An 18,981-nucleotide genomic window follows, 5' to 3' on the forward strand; every position below is an offset into this window, starting at 1 on the left:
GCGGACAGATTGAGCAGAGCTATTCTCATGCCTCACGAGTGGTCTCTCAAACAATCAGTAGTGGAGGAGATTTTTCAGAAGTGGGGCTTCCCTTGCTGCGACCTTTTTGCTACACCCCAAAACAGCAAATGCCCAGACTTCTTCTCCCTCTTTCCACTCCCAGGCCAACCCCCCAGAGACGCTCTAACCCAGGTTTGGCCCCGGGGACTTCTTTATGCCTTTCCTCCATTCCCCTTGATACCTCAAGTGATTCAGAAAGCTACCGTTTTGAGAGCCAAGTTGATTCTCATTGCACCTTACTGGCCTCGACAAATTTGGTTCCCGTTCCTTCATCGCCATCTATTGGTACAGCCTTGGCATCTGGACCCAGTTCCAGATCTTTTGACCCACCAGTCGGGTCACCTGCACCAGGCCATTCGCTCTCTCAACCTCACCGCTTGGTTGCTCCACTTCCTTCATTAGCCAGGTTTCGTATGATTTCTAATCCTGTTCGGGATATCATAGTAGCTTCTCTAAAGTCCTCTACCAGAAGGATTTATGCTAGCAAGTGGCAGCGTTTTTCCTTCTGGGCGAAATCCAGGGACATAGATCCCTTTACTGCCCCAGTTCAGTCAGTTTTGGACTTCTTAGCTGAGATTTTTCAGTCAGGTTCTTTTGCTTCGACAGTCAAAGTCCAGCTGGCAGCAATCTCAAATTTTCATGTTGGTTTAGCGGACCAGAACATAATGTCTCACAAGCTTTGTAAAGCCTTTCTCAGGGGTATCTTTCTACTAAAGCCCCCAATCAAAGATCCTCCTCTGCAATGGGACCTGAATTTAGTGCTGACATCCCTAATTCTTCCCCCCTTCGAACCGGCTGCTACATGCTCCTTAAAATTTCTCTCTTGGAAGACAATTTTTCTGGTGGCTATTACTTCAGCTAGGAGAGTGTCTGAACTTCACGCTCTCTGTGTTCGACCTCCCTACTTGGTTTTCCACAAGGATAGAGTATCTCTAAGAACGAATCCATCCTTTTTGCCCAAGGTGGCTTCCCAATCCAATCTTAACCAGTCTATTGATCTTCCAGTATTTTTCCCGAATTATTCGGACAGAGCTGAGCAGAAACTGCATTATTTGGATGTCCATCGCCAGCTCAGATACTACTTGGATAGAACTAAACAATTCAGAAAATCTGATCAGATTTTTCTTTCTTATGCAGAAAACAGAAAAGGTCTCCCGGTCTCCAAGGTGACCTTATCGAAAGGGCTCTCTTCCACTATTTCCCATGTTTATCTCCTTAGGGGCAAAGAATTACCCTCTAAACCTAGGGCACATTCTACTAGAGGCCTAGCCACTTCTACAGCCTTTCAGGCTAGGCTACCTATTGACACCATTTGTGCTGCAGCCACTTGGGCCACGCCTCATACCTTTGTCTCACATTACAAATTGGACTTGGCCTCCAGAGACAGAGCTAGGGTTTGGTTCCACAGTTCTCAAGAGTCTGTTCCATTGAGCCACCCAGGATAGAGGTGCTAGGAACGCGGTCCCATCCAGAAAGAATGAAGGCGAGTTTGATAACTTAACATTAAGAAGTTATATACCTACCATAACGTTCCATGTTAGTTGTCTTCTCTCGCCTTCTTTCTTGCGTCCCTCCCTCCTTTCCCCCTAGCCTGGACAGACCTTGAAGTTGTACTCTTCTCTGGGGACGGTTGATTCTTCCTATGGACTCCAGTTGTGAGTGGTCGTGGTTTCACTAGTTCCCCTATGTCATGTTTACACTTTGGTTACTTTCTTCTCCTTCTTTGGAAGGAGATTATGGGCTTATTCTATAGCTTCCAAACGAGATCTGGGTAGTCTCACATTGCATCATGAGATATAGGGTTGCCTCGAGCTGGTAAAATTAGCTCTCGAGCTTAGCAAGTGCCGAGTCGGAGCCGAGGTTCGGCTCCGAACCCATCCAGCAAGAAAGAAGGCGAGAGAAGACAACTAACATGGAACGTTATGGTAGGTACATAACTTCTTATTTGCTTGTATCTTAAGTGATAAAGTAATAAAATGTTATTAAAAAGATTAAGTACAGAGTTGCTGCAAAAATTTGCCACTGGTTCTTTGGTGTAGTAGTCTGTAATAGAAGGGATGTAGAGGGTATGAGACTGGGTGGATCATTTTTTAAATGTTTCTAAAAAAGCTAACATCAAAATTTAGAAAAAGAATAGAAGATATATTTTTAAGCATCATCATGAGAAAATAAGGCGCTATTAAGGCAAAAAACAGCAAGAACTGTGGTGCCACTCCAGCTGACCCTGCTGGGAGTGGCATGTAACTGTTCGAGTGCGGAATCAAAAACAGTGCCAACAGTGATAATGTCAGAGAGCAAAATTAGGGAGAAGAGCAATCCATAAATGTAATGTACATATACAGGTGGTCTGCCTGCAACAGAAAGGTACAGAACAGTGCAGCAGATCAGTCACAAACTTATTTCCACAATAATGGATGCGTAATGAGTATGCTAGATGTAGCTGAATATGAAACACAACCAAAGTACTGTGTGGCACGGCAGAGATCCAAAGCAAAACAAAAAGTTCCACATTATGATGCTGTCTGGTTGAAGGACCCTAAGTAGCATTGTGGGTGGGAAGGAGAGAAGCATGAGTTCATGTTACTCAAAAGCAGCCTTCCCTTGTGTATTAGAGACAAATGGGGAGAAATTGCCTGTTGTTGAATGTCCAGCTCACTTGATGTAGTGCACTCACAGTGCAGCTCACTGCATATGGTCAGCTGTGGTGTGCACCTTGTGACACTTGGTAGATGGTACCTGGCCTTTGATGATGCTCTTACAGAACTAGTAATGTTCTGTTCCCCCTGTATGAGGGCCAGTTGATTCTTAATGGTGATAAGTTTCATGGACAACATGAGATGTAGTCATCTGTGCTAAGATTCTACAACATTCCGCATCATTGTTAGGTTTACCTGCAGCACTTCCTGGATGTTCCAGAAGATGATGAGGTACCTGGGTGGCAGGTATACACTTGATTGTCAGGTATGCTGCATGTCATACTTTCTGTATTTTCCATTTACATAATTTTCTCCAAAGAATATGGGAATTGGTCCGAGTGAGTTTGGAAGCATCTATAGGAGCAACCTGTATGGATCCTGAAGTTTGTTTACTGGAATATATGGCAGGACATCTGCCATCTGCCATCTGCACTTGGAGGGCTAATCATATGTGTGTCCCATACCTGAAGGCCTGCACTGTTCTCTAGCACACTGGAATCCATGTTTTCCTGACCCCTTGTTGTTCTCTATTGTTTTCAGTTCACACCAGTGTATGCTTGGGTCTCAGTAATCTTTTTTGACTGATCCTTCTACTGTTTCTGTATAGCTGAAGCACTTTTGCCCCATACAAAAATGTTCCCAAGGAGATTTCCCTTCCCTGTCTCTGCTAACAGACATCTTTATACGTTTATATGTGGGGGATTACTGCATGCATGGATGAATGATGATTGTGGGTTACTACCCCTTTAAAACTGTGTCTGGTGTGCTTCTGACCTTTTCCAGTGCTTTAGTGCCCTTTCTCCTTTTTTGTTCAGGTCACACAATGTTTCGGCTCAGTGTCTTTCTTGCCAGAAATAACTGTGTGGTATAAGATAAGAAAATGACGATGTTTACTTGACTTTAACCTTGTTTTTATTTAAGGCTGTTGTAACAGTGGTGCCAAAATTTGACTTTGCCACTCACTAAATACAATATACCTACAATAACTCTGTTTTGTGAGTGGGGAAGACATATGTTGGGAGATTGTTCAGAACCTGCTTCAGTGTGCAGGAGTAGCATTATCACAGTGGTTGACAGCACAAATCACTGTTTCATGCTAGCAAAAACTCTTAGCATCAACTACTTAGGAACAACAGCATTTGCATCAATCAATAAGGAGTTGACAATATGTTTGGAAACTATACTGTCACTTGCTGACATTTTACTGACTTAATTTATGGATAAATCATCCAGTTTAGACATGTGATGGGGTAAACATGAAAGTGAGAATGAACCCCAAATAACCAACACCCTGTCACGCTTTAATACGTAAGTATAGTTTTTAATATCATAAACACTTTGGTGCTGCAGTATTTTAAAGTGTGTTTATTCTTATTTATGATGACATAATTCTTTTTTTAAAAAAAAAAACAATGATGACATAATTCTTAATTGCATGATTGCTTCAGCATGGACATAATTTAATAATTTAAATCTTTTTTTAAGCTGCCGGCATCCCTTCTACATTGAAACAAAGTAATAAAGAAGGAGAAATGGTGACTGAGACACCACTTAGAGGGATAGACCTCACAGACAAAGAATTGTGTAGATTACAGCTCAACGAATACTTACTAAATTATTTCATGAAAAATGAAAAACCTGCTCGAGAGTTCAAACATTGCCATTTAGGAGACTGTAGTACATTCAGCATTTCAGAAGACAATGAAAAAGTGAAATATTTACTTCAAGAATCAGAAATTTTAAATGAGGACTGTGTAATTACAAAAAGGAAAAATACTATTGAGATCATAAAGCAGATTTTACAGAACTACAAATGTAGTCATGAAGTTGATGTTTCAAGGCTCCAGGTGTTAATTAAGTACCCTAATCTTGCAGGAAAGCACATTGAAATCTACAGTGAGCCACTTCAACAATTTACTGTAATTGTTGGTCCAACAGATGAAGTTGCAGATCTTCTGAAGCTTGTGGATAGTCTTTTAGAAACTGAAAAGCAAGTAGAAAAGTGTTCCATTGAGTTTATGTTACCTGGAGTGAGAAAGTACTTGCTGATAAAAGACAAGTTTGAAAACATGATGAAGGTACAGTTCCCCTCTGTGGTTTGCTCAGTGGATAAGAAGCGTTCTGTTTTAATATTAGAGGGAGATCTGAAACAAGTATATGATGCAAAACTCAAACTGTCTCAAACTTTTGAAGAACTGCAGGAAGTTCAGCTAACTATCTCAAATAATAAAATACAGTTTCTGAGTTCCTGCACTGCTGAGGAATTTGAAAAGTACTTCAGTACTTTAAGTAGTCCAGTCTTGCTGGAGATTAATACAACTGCCAGCTTGTGTGGAACATCTACATCTTGCCTCTTGGAAGCAGAACGTAGAGTTAACTCTTTGCTTCTGGAAGAAGAAATTATAATACCTGACACTGCTACAGAATTAGTTAGCAAACCTGCATGGAAAGAATTCTTACATTCTTTAGAGTACAGTGTAGACTCAACGCCAAAACAAGTAAACATCTTCAGTGTACAGAATTCAAATAATATTTGTTCAGAGTTGATTATTGTGGGATTCAAGGACACAGTTAAGTACATTGCAGAAGCTGTACAGAAATATCTCTCTGAAAATTCTATCTGGAAAGCTGTTATTAATGTCCAGCATTTTGAAGAGGTGGATTATTTTTATGAGCTTTTAGAGATTCTGAATATTGGAGATTTACAGATCACATCTTCGACAAAGCATTACCCATCTCCGACCATTGAGCTTTGTGGTCCTAAGTCTAAGGTTATTGAGGCGCATTGCACCATTGAAAACACCCTAAAGTCCATGGTCTGGGAGACACTCAGGATATCAAAGCCAGGAGCACTGAAATTTTTCCAAGGTGCTGGTAAAGAGTACCTCTCTGCAGTGGGCAGAACAATGCACTGCCTTTTCAAGCTGAAAGAACCACATGTATGTGACAGTGACTGTGTTCACCATCAAGTAAGTTCCAGTTTTCCTCCTGATTCTTCTGCAACTGAGATGTGGCATAGTAGTCCATTAGAGGGAGGATTTGTTGTGTCAGTCTGTGTTGGTCATCTATCAAAACTAAAGGTTGATGCCATTGTTGATGTGGACAATGGAAATCTTATCCATGGAAGTGGCATAGCTAAAGGAATACAGGATGCAGGAGGGGATTTAATTGAAAAGGAGAGTCAAGAATGGATAAGAAGGCATGGAACATTGAACACTGGAGATGCAGTCATAACTTCAGCAGGAAACCTTCTATGTCAAAAAGTAATCCACGCTGTTGGGCCACAGAAATCTGAAGGCAGTACAGTCCCATATGTCTCAGATATCTGCGAGTCCCTGAAACATGCAGTCCACAGTTTGCTTAACCTTGCAGAAAAAGAAGGGCTGCAGTCAGTTGCATTTCCATGCATGAGTTCTGGACAATTTGCAGTACCTCTTGAAATCTGCTCATCTTGCATTGTTGAAACAATTAAAGACTTTACTGAAGAGCATGCCATGAAACCACACACCTTAAAAAACATCATTCTCATTGATATTGATTTGGAAAAGGTGGTAGCATTTCAGAAGGCTTGTGAGAAAATATGGGAATCCAGTTCATCCTCACCCTGCTTCAGGAATACCACCAGTTCTACAGGAGGACCCAGTAACATAAAAGAAGTAATTGTGTCAGGGGCTATTGAGCATCAAAAGGTAAGAAGAGGGTTGTGGCAAAGGGAAATAATGCTTGCCCAGCTAGCTAGAATTTTGTAAGTAATCATATGTAATTTGTGAATATCAACATGATTCATATGCTTGTGTTACAAATGTATTAGAGCGGCATGTTGTCTGTATATCAAACTGCTGGTACAGAAGAGTGTGCTGAAAGGGTTTGTAAAGTATTGTGCTTAAAGATATATCCACAAACTACCATACTGGAAAAGAACATAAATATATATACACTGTTGCAACTTTGTAAATGTATATACATTAACAATGGCAACTGTAACATAGAAGGTTAACTTGCAAAACTTCAGAAAAATAGTTGAAATTAAATTATTTTATAACTGCGCCATAAAAGATAGTTTCAGTGCAGCAAGGAGATAGGCTGTCTAAAACTAGGGAGCCTTCTGCATTGTCTTGTAAGTGTTTTATTGTTTTATGTCTTTCAGCAGCTGCAAAGATCTGAGGGCTGTGTATTTTCACAGGGAGATGCTAAATGTTGGCAATTTCTTATTGGTGGGGGGGGGGGAATAGCTTGGGAACTAAAGTCAAATAAGAAGTGATGTCATCCTGCAAGCTAACCCAGCAGTAATATTTGAGATATTAATTTAAGAACTTTCTGAGAGAGGTAGTATTCTGTATTTGTTTTTGACCTGACAACATCAGCAGGAAAACCCATTTACCACCTTTGACTTGCTCTGTAAGTATGTTAACTAGGGTACTGTAATTTATTTTAGATATAGACAGGAATATAGTAAAGTATATCTTAGATGTTTTCTTTATTTATTTGAGACTGTCCTGCAAAGTTGTTTTAAATATTTCTTGTGATTTGTAACTGTGATTGTTTGCTGAGTATGTTCTTGCTCTTTTATTATTTATTATTAAATATATTTAAACCTATCACTGTGGCTGATATTTGTGAGACATATTTACGTTTTGAGAGTACTTGCATATTTATTTGGTGACGCTGTGTAGGCCACTCCTAACAGCCTTGCTCTTGGTCAAACTATCATTTGGATTAATAGTAATATTACACAGTAAGATTGGACACCCTTTGTTAAGGGCCTTAAAGTAGCTGATGAGTGGCTGTTGGCAGTCAAAACTACCTTATAGTCTGGGCAAAAGGAGGCATAGCTAGTAAACCTGCCTTTCCCAGGGTGAGTGGGTGTGTGTGTGTGTGTGTGTGTGTGTGTGTGTGTGTGTGTGTGTGTGTATAAAACAAATCTCAAAAAGTCTATGTGTCAGCTACTTGGGCAGGGGCATGAAGCACTGGTTGGACAGAGAGGGTGCTGGAGGTCTTGGCTTGGCCACTCAGCTGAGATCTCAACTCTATAGCTGTGCCAGAGGGGAGTCTTATTGGGGATCTGGAGAAAGAGGGAGAAACCAGCCCCAGACTGACTGTGGTCTCTGTGTGCCCTTAAGGAAAATTGCAATTTTACTGTGTGTGTACTTGTCATCCTCCCAGTGTGTACATCTCCCGCTGTTGCCAGTGGTGAGGATTGAAGTTACTTGACTACTGGGCCAGTGTTGGGGCATCACATATTAATCGGTTGGCAATGGTGAGATATCCATATATTAGGATTCAGTGGTGTGTATATTGAATTCCTGTAGCCTATAAACTGTGGCCACTGAAGAAGGTATTTATACTTTCAATCAGCCATACGGTGAACTTTCAGAGTTTTGTATCACAATATTTTTATTTATTTTTTGTTAGCTTAATTAGTCAGGGAGAACATGTAAGAATAAGCAGAGTCAGCAGAGGCGTATGGTAAGCTGACAAGCAGCCAGTTGGCTGAGATATGCCAGGCTAAAGGACTGTTGCATGCCAACTTGACTAAGGCAGAATGAATACAGCCTTGGGCACAGCTGCATCATAGACCAGCAAGCAGGCGAACAATCAGGTTGGCCTTGGAGATGTGTAACCTTTAGAAAATGGGCAGTTCAGCCTTTCCACAGAGGACTTAAAAATCCATCTGGAGTTAAAGAGACTTGAACTGGAGGCCAGACAGTTAGAACTAGAATCAGCACAGAGACTGCGGCATTTGAAGGCTGAAGAAAAATAGAAACAGATGGCACTAGAATCAGCAGAGAGAATTAGATGTCTGGAAGCTGAAGAGAATGAGAGGCAGACGCAACATGAGAAGGAGATGCTGACTCTTCGCCAGGGTGATGAAGGTAATGGGGAAGGAATTATTGAACCCCATAAACCACAGAGGTCAGTAAATTTCTTCCAGAATTTTCATGGAGTGATAATTTTGATATCTTCATTCATATGTTTGAAATGGAATGTAAACAGTGTAATGTTGACTAAGGGCTCTGGGTATGGTTCCTGACCCCCTTACTCCATTGGTAAAGCTGTAACTACTATTTCTAAATTGTCTGATACTGATTGCTTAAATTGTAATACTGTTAAAAGTGATCTGTTATAGCATTGTAAGTTAACACCTGAAGCTTACAGAAAAAAAGTTTCATGAGCATAGACATAAGGCAGACAAAAGTGTGAATATATTGCTGAGTTAAACACTTATTTTTCTAGGTGGGTGAGTGGGTGTCAGGTCACCACTTTTGAAGGGCTGGCAGTCCTTTTGGTGAGGGAACAAGCCCTTACCAATTTTCCTGAGGGCATGATGAGAATCTGGTTAGCAGATAGGCAATGCAATATTGCAGATGAGTTGAGGAAGAAGGGAGACCTGTACATAGCAAGCAGGGCATCACTGCACAGGGAAGGGATACCCAGTGCTGCTCATGAGTCTAAGGGAACCCATGCTGGGCAGCCCAAACCACTCCAAGAGAGTCCACCAGTAGCAGGGGAAGCCACTAGTCCAGGTACACATCCAGGACCAAAGGTTAAATGTTCTAAATGCAACCATGTAGCATATAGAAGTTCACAGAGGCAAGGTGGAAAACAAAAGTTGGGAAAGCCAGTAAGAGGAAATGACAGAATGACAGTAGTAAGATGTTCTTCGTGTTTCACTGTTGCAGTCATAACTGTAGGGTGATCCTGCCGGCAGGCAGCCCAAGGTCGGCCAGAATTCCAAAGTCTGGGTCCGGCGTCGGCTGTACCAGCAAGTACCCTGACGTCAGAACGCAGAGGTATAAAGCTGACAGCCGATGCCATCTTCTCCAGTCTTTCTTGCCGTGCGGTGGAAAGCAGCTCGCAAGTTTTGGTTGGCGGATTCCCGGACGTTTGTTTGCTTGTCTTCGGTCCGAAGTCTTCTTCTTCTCTTCTCAAGCTAAGTACCCCATTGGGTAACTTTTTTCTTGCTCCTCCGATGTCAGAAAAAGTTAATAATTGTATATCGTGTGGGAAACAAATACCTCATAAAGATTTCCACTCTTACTGTCTTCCTTGCTGGGGCCCTGACCACGACGTTTCTTGTTGTCTGTTTTGTGCCAGGTTTAACTCTCGTACTATTAAGCGTAGGTACGATTGGGCCTTGAATTATTTTGGCAGACGGTTCAATTACAAAATGTCTTCAGATACTTTACCGGCAACCGGAATTCATAAAAGGCGCAAGGACAAGGATAGGCCTCTGAGGTCCAAACATGATAGCATGCAGCCAGAGCCAGCTTCGGCGGTCGTCAGTGAGGCGCTTTTGCAGCCCCTGTCGTCAGCCCCTTCGGAACCGATGGCCGACACGGACTCCCATGGGGAGCCAACTAGGCCCAGTATTCTTTCTGCTGCAGGACCTTCGGACATTGCTCCTTCAGATGGGTCCGGAACCACTGTGCAGGTACCGGCTTCTGAAGGGGTTTTCAGGCCTTCTCATATCACTATAACTACAAAGACAAAGGCAAAGTCAAAGACTCCAGTAAAGCCAAGGGTTTCTACTCAAGCTTCTTCGGATTCAGCTCCCAAGACACAGAAGCAATTATTAAGGATGGCTGAAGATTTGCTTACTATGATTAGGGGTTCTCACCCCCCTCCGGAAAAAAGGCCTAGACAGGATACTCCTTATGATTCCTCTGCTCAGGCTTCTGTTTCTTCAGTCTCTTCCTCTGACCAGGATTATTCCTTCCCTCCTTATGAGGATTCCGATGCAGCAGACTCCATTCCTTCTGCTTCTCCCCCTGAGGATTTTTCTTTTGGGGAAACTTTGCATGAAATGAGAGAGCATTTCCATTGGGAAGGTCAGGATTACTCTGCTTCCAAGAAGAGGCTTAGGGAATTTCTCCTTCTCCCACAACACAGACCTTTGGCTATTCCTCCTGTTCTTGATATTGTGGATGATGCTTTTTCTGAGGCTAACCTGACTTCAGATTCTTTCCCTCCAGCTCCTTCTAAGCCTGATAGATTTTACAGAGTTCCTGATTCCCATCAATTTTTGTTCAAGAATCCCTCTGCAGATCCTGAAACTATTTCTCAGGGTCCCAAGGGTGCTAAGGCCGCTTCTGCTAAAAATCCTATTCCTTCTGAAAAGGATTCTCGTGCCTTGGACAGATGGGGCAAAAAGGTGTATACTTCTGCTACTCTTTCCATTAGAGCTTTAAATTGTCAATTTCATATGTTTAAGTACCAGCAATTTCTTTTGTCTGTATTAAAACAAAAACTTTCTACCTTTTCTGCATGTGCAGAGGACAAGGAATTACAGGATGTATTACATGCAACTGAACAAGTTAGCAAACATGGTTTACATTGTGGTTTTGATGCCTTGGAGGCTTCTTGTAGGGCCGCAGCCTCTGGTACTGTTATCAGGAGACATGCTTGGCTTCGAGAGCAGAATTTACCTGAACAAGTTAAGGCTAAATTATTAGATGCTCCGGTTCAGCATGATGTTTTGTTTGGATCTAAAGCTGAAGAGGTTATTAAGAAGATGGAGGATAAAGCGAAATCTATGCAGACTGTTAAAGATTTCTTACAAGTTCAGCCTCCTAGATTTATTAGAAATTGGCCCTCCAAAAATTGGTCCTTTCCCACATCTGACAGGTCTCAAAGGGGAAGATATAGACGCTCCAGAGGTCGGGCTCAGGCTCAGACCTCTTATAGGTCCAGACAATGGACTGCTTCATCACCTAGAAGGGGAGAAAGGAAGCAAACTCAATGACTCTCTCAGTTGGGCTACAGGACCTCCTTGCCTGGAAGCCCCTCTCGGAGGAAAACTTTCTCTTTTCTACCAAAATTGGACTCATATAACCCAAGACAAATGGGTGTTAGATGTGATTTTAAGAGGTTACAAATTCCACTTTCATTCTCTGTCAAGGTCTATCGGATGGCCGGATCTGCCAAAACATCAATGGTCAGAGGCCTTAAATCAAGTGGACGCTCTATTGGCCATGAGAGCCATAGAACCTGTTCCACTTTCAGAGATGGGAAAAGGTTTTTACTCAAGACTATTTCTGGTCCCAAGAAAACAAAGCTCATGGAGACCTATTCTGGACCTCTCAGTATTAAACACCTTTCTGGAAATACCAAAATTCAAGATGCTTACTCTACAACAACTTCTTCCAATGCTCTCCCAGGATGCTTGGATGGTGACTTTGGACTTAAAGGAGGCCTACTTACACATTCCCATCAGGCAGGAATGCAGAAAATACCTCAGATTCAAGGCAGGCTCGAGGCACTTTCAATTCTCTGTACTGCCCTTTGGTTTATCTACTGCGCCCAGTCTTTACCAAGTGTCTGGCTCCAGTAGTAGCTTATTGCAGACTCCAGGGGATTCAGATTTACCCCTATCTGGACGATTGCCTTATTCAGGCAGACAGCAAAGACCTTTTACTTCAACATCTGCATTTTGTTCAACGTCTTCTCCTAATACTGGGATTCTCAGTGAACACAAAAAAGTCACATTTGATCCCCTCTCAACAGATGATCTTTTTGGGAGCTCTTCTAAACACAAGCTTACAGATGGCCTTCCTCACTCCAGAAAAACAATTACAGCTGGCTTCAATTTTCAAAACCTTGGCAACTTTAACTCAGCTCACTGCAAGGAAATTCCTGCAGGCATCGGGCTACATGGCTTCTTGCATCCTGTTGATTCCAAATGCAAGGCTTCATATGAGAAAACTTCAATGGTACCTAAAGAGTGTATGGTCTCAGCATTACCACAGTCTGGACACAATGATTCCACTGATTCCCTGCCTCCAAAAGGAGTTCCTTTGGTGGTTCAGGGCTTGTGCATTGAACAAAGGGAATCCCTTTCGTCTGCCTCAACCTTCTCAGATCATAACCACGGACGCTTCGGATTATGCTTGGGGAGCTCATTTTCTAGACATTTGCCAGCAGGGCTCTTGGACAAAGAAGCATCTTCTCTGGCACATCAACTTGAAGGAAATGTTGGCAGTCCAAAATGCTCTTCTAGCCTTCCAGAATCTTTTGAAACCAGGGCCTCTTCTGATTCGTACAGACATTACCACAGTCATGTGGTACATAAACAAGCAAGGGGGCTCTCACTCTTACCCCCTTTGCAGACTAGCCATGAATTTATGGGACACAGCTCTAAATCTGAATCTGCATCTTCAAGCTCAATTCATTCCAGGGAATCAGAACCTCTTAGCAGACAGCCTAAGCAGAAATCTTTCGGATCCTCACGAATGGATGCTAGACCCCAACTTATTCAGCAGGATAACTGCAGTTTGGGGTTGTCCTCAGATAGATCTGTTTGCATCCCATCTCAATCATCAGCTGCCTCTCTTTTGCTCCAGGTCCTTCCACAAAACAGCTTGGAAAGTGGATGCCCTGTCATTCAGCTGGAGGAATCTTTCGGGATATGCCTTCCCTCCTCCTCCTCTTCTGCCTCGGGTGTTACTGAAAATAAAACAGGACAAACCCAAGATTATCATTTTGATAGCTCCGAATTGGCCTCGGCAGTTTTGGTATCCAACTTTAAAACACCTATTCTTGGAACCTCCTTGGATTCTTCCTCTGATCCCTTCTCTTCTGTCCCAGCATCAGGGTCAGATGCTACACTCTCAAATCAAGACTCTATGCCTAGCAGCTTGGCTCTACAAGGGCCTTTGATTCCTTCTTCTCTTCCCAAACAAGTTGTGGATGTTCTTTTGGAAGCTAGGCGGCCTAGCACTAGAAAATCTTATGCTGGAAAATGGAAAAGATTTTGTATTTGGATGCAGGCTCAAGGTTCTGATCCTCTTTTGCCTAACATTTCCTCCATTTTACTTTACCTCTCAGACCTTTTGCTTAAAGGTCTTTCCTTTTCCTCCATCAAAATTCATGCTTCTGCTATCTTGGCTCATTACAACACTGATCCTCCCATCTTTTCTCACCAGCTTGTGAGACAATTTTTGAGAGGAGCTAAGAATTTAAGACCTCCCAGAACTCCTCCTGTTCCTGCTTGGGATCTTAATTATGTTTTGGAGAAACTTACTTTGCCTCCTTTTGAGCCTGCTGCGGCTTCGGACATCAAGTTCTTATCCTGGAAGACAGCTATCTTATTGGCATTGACTTCTGCCAGAAGGGTCTCAGAGTTGCAAGCTCTCATGGCTGTGGAACCATATATTATCTTCCACCAAAACAGAGTTTCCTTGAGGACCAATCCTACTTTTATGCCTAAGGTGATTTCTAAAGTGGCTCTAAATCAGACTATTCACCTTCCTACCTTCTTTCCAAATCCTCAAAATAAAGGGGAAAGGATCTTACATTCTTTGGACGTACACAGACAACTACGATTTTACCTGGACAAAACTAAAGACTTCAGAAAATCTGAACAATTGCTTATCTCTTATGCCTCCAGTTCTCTAGGTAAGGCTATTTCTAAACAAACTATTTCTAAATGGATTGCTCATGGAATTAGGTTTTGTCACTCTCACTATGGGAAACAGATTCCAGGTACTGTTAGAAGTCATTCTACTAGAGCAGCTGCCACTTCAGCAGCTTTTCTCAGAGGAGTTCCTACCAAGGACATTTTGGAAGCTGCCACTTTGAGTTCAGTGCATACTTTTTCTAAGCACTATAATCTCCCTTTGTATTCTAAGTCTAGGGCAGGCTTTGCCTCTGCTGTTTTGCAGGGTCTTCTAGCTGCCCCTTATTCTGCATAACCTCCTCCCTGTTTCACAGCTTTGGGATTCTACCCTACAGTTATGACTGCAACAGTGAAACACGAAGAACGTAGTACAGTTGTGTACACCTACCATAAATGTAGATGTTCGAGTGTCTTCACTGTTGCAGTCGGTGTTTCCCTCCCACCAGTCCCCTCTTATTTTTGCTTGTTTTCTCTTCCACTTCTTTTGTGGTGTATTTGTGTTCCTCTTTGGACACCTTTTGGTTTTTTGGGGGCTTCTGACATCTGGGGCAAGAAAGGCTGGAGAAGATGGCGTCGGCTGTCAGCTTTATACCTCTGCGTTCTGACGTCAGGGTACTTGCTGGTACAGTCGACGCCGGACCCAGACTTTGGAATTCTGGCCGACCTCGGGCTGCCTGCCGACAGGATCACCCTACAGTTATGACTGCAACAGTGAAGACACTCGAACATCTACATTTATGGTAGGTGTACACAACTGTACTTTGTCTGGAGACAACAAGGGTACCAAACTGCCACAAAAGGTTATGCCCTATTTTAGTGGATGGGAAAGAGGCCACTGCTAAGAGAGACACAGCCACTGAACTAACTATTGTGAAGCCTGCAATGGTTAAAGAAGAGCACTACTTGCTTGGGCAGCCTACTCTAGTCAGAGCTTTAGGAGGGACCCCATTCCAAATGGAAAGGAAGTCAGCAAGTAGGTGTGTTTGAGGATATCCCTGCAGATGTCCTGATGAGGAATGATTTTGATAATGCAGTACCTTGTGTGCACGCAATGACACGCAGTTAGGCTTGGAGACAAGCATGTGGGTCTGGTAGCCTAGGGGGGACCCAGGTAGACCTCAGACTTAAAGCCAGGACTGGTGTGCTGGTTACTTTAGGGAGGGAGCTACCCTGTTGCAGTGAGACTGAAGGTGAGCCACAGATGCTTGTGGATACTGATGTTCCCTTGGACAGAGTGAGTGCAAGGGCAGAGGTGAGTAGTAGTACCCAGGCTGACAGTGAGGCCCCACTGTCAGAGAATACCAGACTTTCTGTGGAAAGGGAGCTGGGAAGGGTTACAAAGATAGAACTGAGATAGGCTCAGCTCTCAGACCCCACATTACAAGTTCTGAGGGAGGTAGCTAGTGAAGCACCTGATTGTGAAGGAAAAGAGGAATCTGTATACTGGGATAAAGGGTTACTGTATAGATAGTGGGTCCCTAAGGGAGGGTTAGAGGATGAGAGAATACAGCAGTTAGTAGTGCCCAGAGCTTACCATCTGGCACTTCTAGCCATAACCCATGATATTCGCTTTGAAGATCATATGGGCATAAAGCATACCAAGAGACACATTACGCAGAACTTTTATTGGCCTAGGATTTCCAGTGATGTAACAGGGTACTGCAGGAACTGTGAGCAGTGTCAAAAGGTAGGCAAAGCAGGAGACAAGTTCAAGGCTCCTTTGATACATTTGCCTGTGACTGAGGAGCCATTTCAGAGAGTAGCTGTGGATATTGTGGGGCCTCTGAGTACCCCAGGGTCCACAGGGAAGAAGTTTATCCTAGTGGGTAGTAGATTATACTACCAGGTACCTGAGGCAGTGGTATTGTCCTCCACTGAGGCAGAAAAGGTAGCAAATGCTTTGTTAGAGATTTTCAGCAGAGTAGGTTTCCTGAAAGAAGTACTGACTGACAGATGTCTCAGTTTCATGTCAGATCTGATGGCTTGTCTGTGGAAGCACTGTGGGGTGAAGCACCTGAAGACCATCCCCCTACCATACCCTGACTAATGGTCTTGTTGAGAGGTTAAATTCTACACTCAAGACCATGCTACGGGCAATTGCGGACCAGTTTAAGAGGGAATGGGAAAATATTTGCCCCATCTGTTGTTTGCTTATAGAGATGTGCCCCAGGAATCCACAGGTTTTTCACCCTTTCAGTTGCTGTATGGACATAGGGTGAGGGGACCTCTGCATTTGATTCGTGATGAGTGGGAGGGCGAGTTTGAATCCCACAAGGAGTCTGTTGTGGCATATGTCCTAAACCTCAGCACAAGGTTCACGGAACTTATGGTCTTGGCCCAGGAGAACCTAGCAAAAGCCCAGCAGCAGAAAAAGGTCTGGTATGACAGGAATGCTCGAGCTAGAGAGTATACTGTAGGGCAGCAAGTTATGGTTCTCATTCCTGTCAGACACAATAAGCTGCAGGCAGCTTGGGAGAGATCCTTCAAAGTGGTAAGGATGGTCAGTGCTGTTAACTACATGGTAGAACTGCTAGGCAGGAGGCACGGGCACGGATTGTACCATGTTAACATGATGAAACCTTACCATGATAGAAAGGCCCTTGTGCTGAGTATTTGAAGTAGAAGGCAGGAGGGGTCTGAGAAGGATCTATGGCTACAGGAAGCCAGACAGTCAAATCCCAAATTACTATGGTGTAGCCCAGGATTGCAGGCATATGATAGGACAGAACAGCACTGTACTGAAGTCAGCAATGCCAAGTTAGCTGGAATCTCAAGACAGGGTATGGGGTTGTGTATTCCTAGATAGGCTCACACTCTCAAGCAACATTTCTTAAAGGTCACTTGAAAAACTAGGTTGAGTCTTCGGGGGGAGGGGTTGTGTGACAAAGGGAAATACTGTGAGCCGAGCTAGATAGAATTTTCTAAATAATCATATGTGATTTCTGAATATCAACATGATTCATATGACTGAGTTACAAATGTATTAGAATTGTATGTTGTTTGTATATCAAACTGCTGGTACAGAAGTGTGTGTGTGTGTGTGTGTGTGTGTGTGTGTGTGTGTGTGTGTGTGTGTGTGTGTGTTGAAAGGATTTGTAAACTATTGTGCTTAAAGATGTATCCACAGTGGACCCTACTGGAAAAGAAGAGAAATTTATGTACACTATTGTAACTGTGTAAATGTATATAATTTAAAAGTGGAAACCGAAACATAGAAGGTTAACTTGCAAAATTCAGAAAAATAGTTGAAATTAAACTATTTTATAACTGCGCCATAAAAAATGGTTTCAATGCAGCAAGGAGACAGGATGTCTAAAACTAGGGAGTCTTCTGCATTGTCTTGTGTTTTATTGTTTTATGTCTTCCAGCAGCTGCCAACGATCTGAGGGCAGTGTATTTTCAAAGAGAGATGCTAAATGCTGGCAGTTTCTAGCAAGGTGCGTTTAGCCTGGGAACTAGTCAGATGACAAGAAGTGATGTCATCCTGCAAGCTAACCCATCAGTAATATTTAAGATATTAATGAGAGACAGAATATTCTGTATGTCTTTGATCTGACAACATCAGCTGGAAAAAAACATTCACCACCCTTGCCTTGCTCTTTAGGTAAGTTAACCAGGGTACAGTAATTTATTTTAGATATAGACAGGAATGTAGTGAAATATATAGCTTAGATATTTTCTGTATTTCTCTGAGACTGTCCTGCAATGTTGTTTTAAATATTTTCAGTGATTTTGAACTCTGATGTAACTGTGATTGTTTACTGAGAATTTTCTCATTCTTTTATTATTTATTATTAAAGATATTTAAACCTATCATTGTGACTGATATTTGTGAGACATATAATAAGTTCTGAGAATACTTGCATATTTATTTGATGACACTGTGTAGGCCACTCCTAACAGCCTTGCTCTTGGTCAAACTACCATTTGGATTAATAGTAATATTGCACAGTAAGATTGGACACCCTTTGTTAAGGGTCTTAAAGTAGCTGATAAGAGTGGCTGTTGGCAGTCAAAACCACCTTATAGTCTGGGCAAAAGGGGACATAGCTAGTAAACCTGTGCCAGCCTTTCCCGTGTGTGTGTGTGTGTGTGTGTGTGTGTGTGTGTGTGTGTGTGTGTGTGTGTGTGTATGTGTATAAGTCAAATCTCAAAAGTGTGTGTGTCAGGTGCTTGGGCAGGGGCATGAAGCACTGGTTGGACAGAGGTCTTGGCTTGGCCACTCAGCTGAGATCTCAACTCTATAGCTGTACTAGTTGGGAGTCTTATTGGGGATCTGGAGAAAGAGGGAGAAACCAGTCCCAGACTGACTGTGGTCTCTGTGTGCTCTTAAGGGAAATTGCAATTTACTGTGTGTACTTGTCATCTTCCCAGTGTGTATATCCTCCACTGTTGCCAGTGGTGAGGACTGAGGCTCTTTGATTACTGGGCCAGTGTTGGGGCATCACAAGGATGTATGAATAAAGATGTTGTGTAGTCCATTCTCGCCTTCATTTTTACATATGGGTTATAGCCCTATGGAAGAAAGTACCATGAGGACTAGGTCCTCCCAACTTAAACGGGCCTAGCCCAGTGGAACAGAAAATAGGTCTTCTAATTTAAACAGACCAGAAAATGCATACACACAGAAAATTGTATATAACTCTATGTGGTAACAATTTGAAGAAAACAACTAACGTACTAAGGGAGGAACTCCAACCCTTAGCAAATAACCAGAGGATCCCCACCAAAAACACAATCTCAGATTAAGGAAACTAAGCTGCCAATAACGGTCTAGAAAAACAACAGAATAACAGGAGCCCCTGTTAACTATCAGTGGAAAACCATCAC

General features: G+C 42.7%; 1 protein-coding gene across 2 annotated transcripts in view; it reads left to right on the forward strand.

Annotated features, from left to right (window-relative positions):
• LOC122790862 (protein mono-ADP-ribosyltransferase PARP14-like) overlaps positions 1-18,981 on the forward strand; it is a 1,931,416-nt gene that overhangs the window by 540,016 nt on the left and 1,372,419 nt on the right. For both annotated transcript variants that reach the window (XM_044058520.1, XM_044058521.1), the window contains exon 4: positions 4,242-6,445. In XM_044058520.1, the coding sequence (XP_043914455.1) occupies positions 4,242-6,445 (2,204 nt within the window). The remainder of the gene's footprint in view (positions 1-4,241; positions 6,446-18,981) is intronic.

Source organism: Protopterus annectens, chromosome 16.part0 (genome assembly GCF_019279795.1).
Source record: "Protopterus annectens isolate FY-2018-M chromosome 16.part0, PAN1.0, whole genome shotgun sequence".
Taxonomy (NCBI): Eukaryota; Metazoa; Chordata; order Ceratodontiformes; family Protopteridae; genus Protopterus; species Protopterus annectens.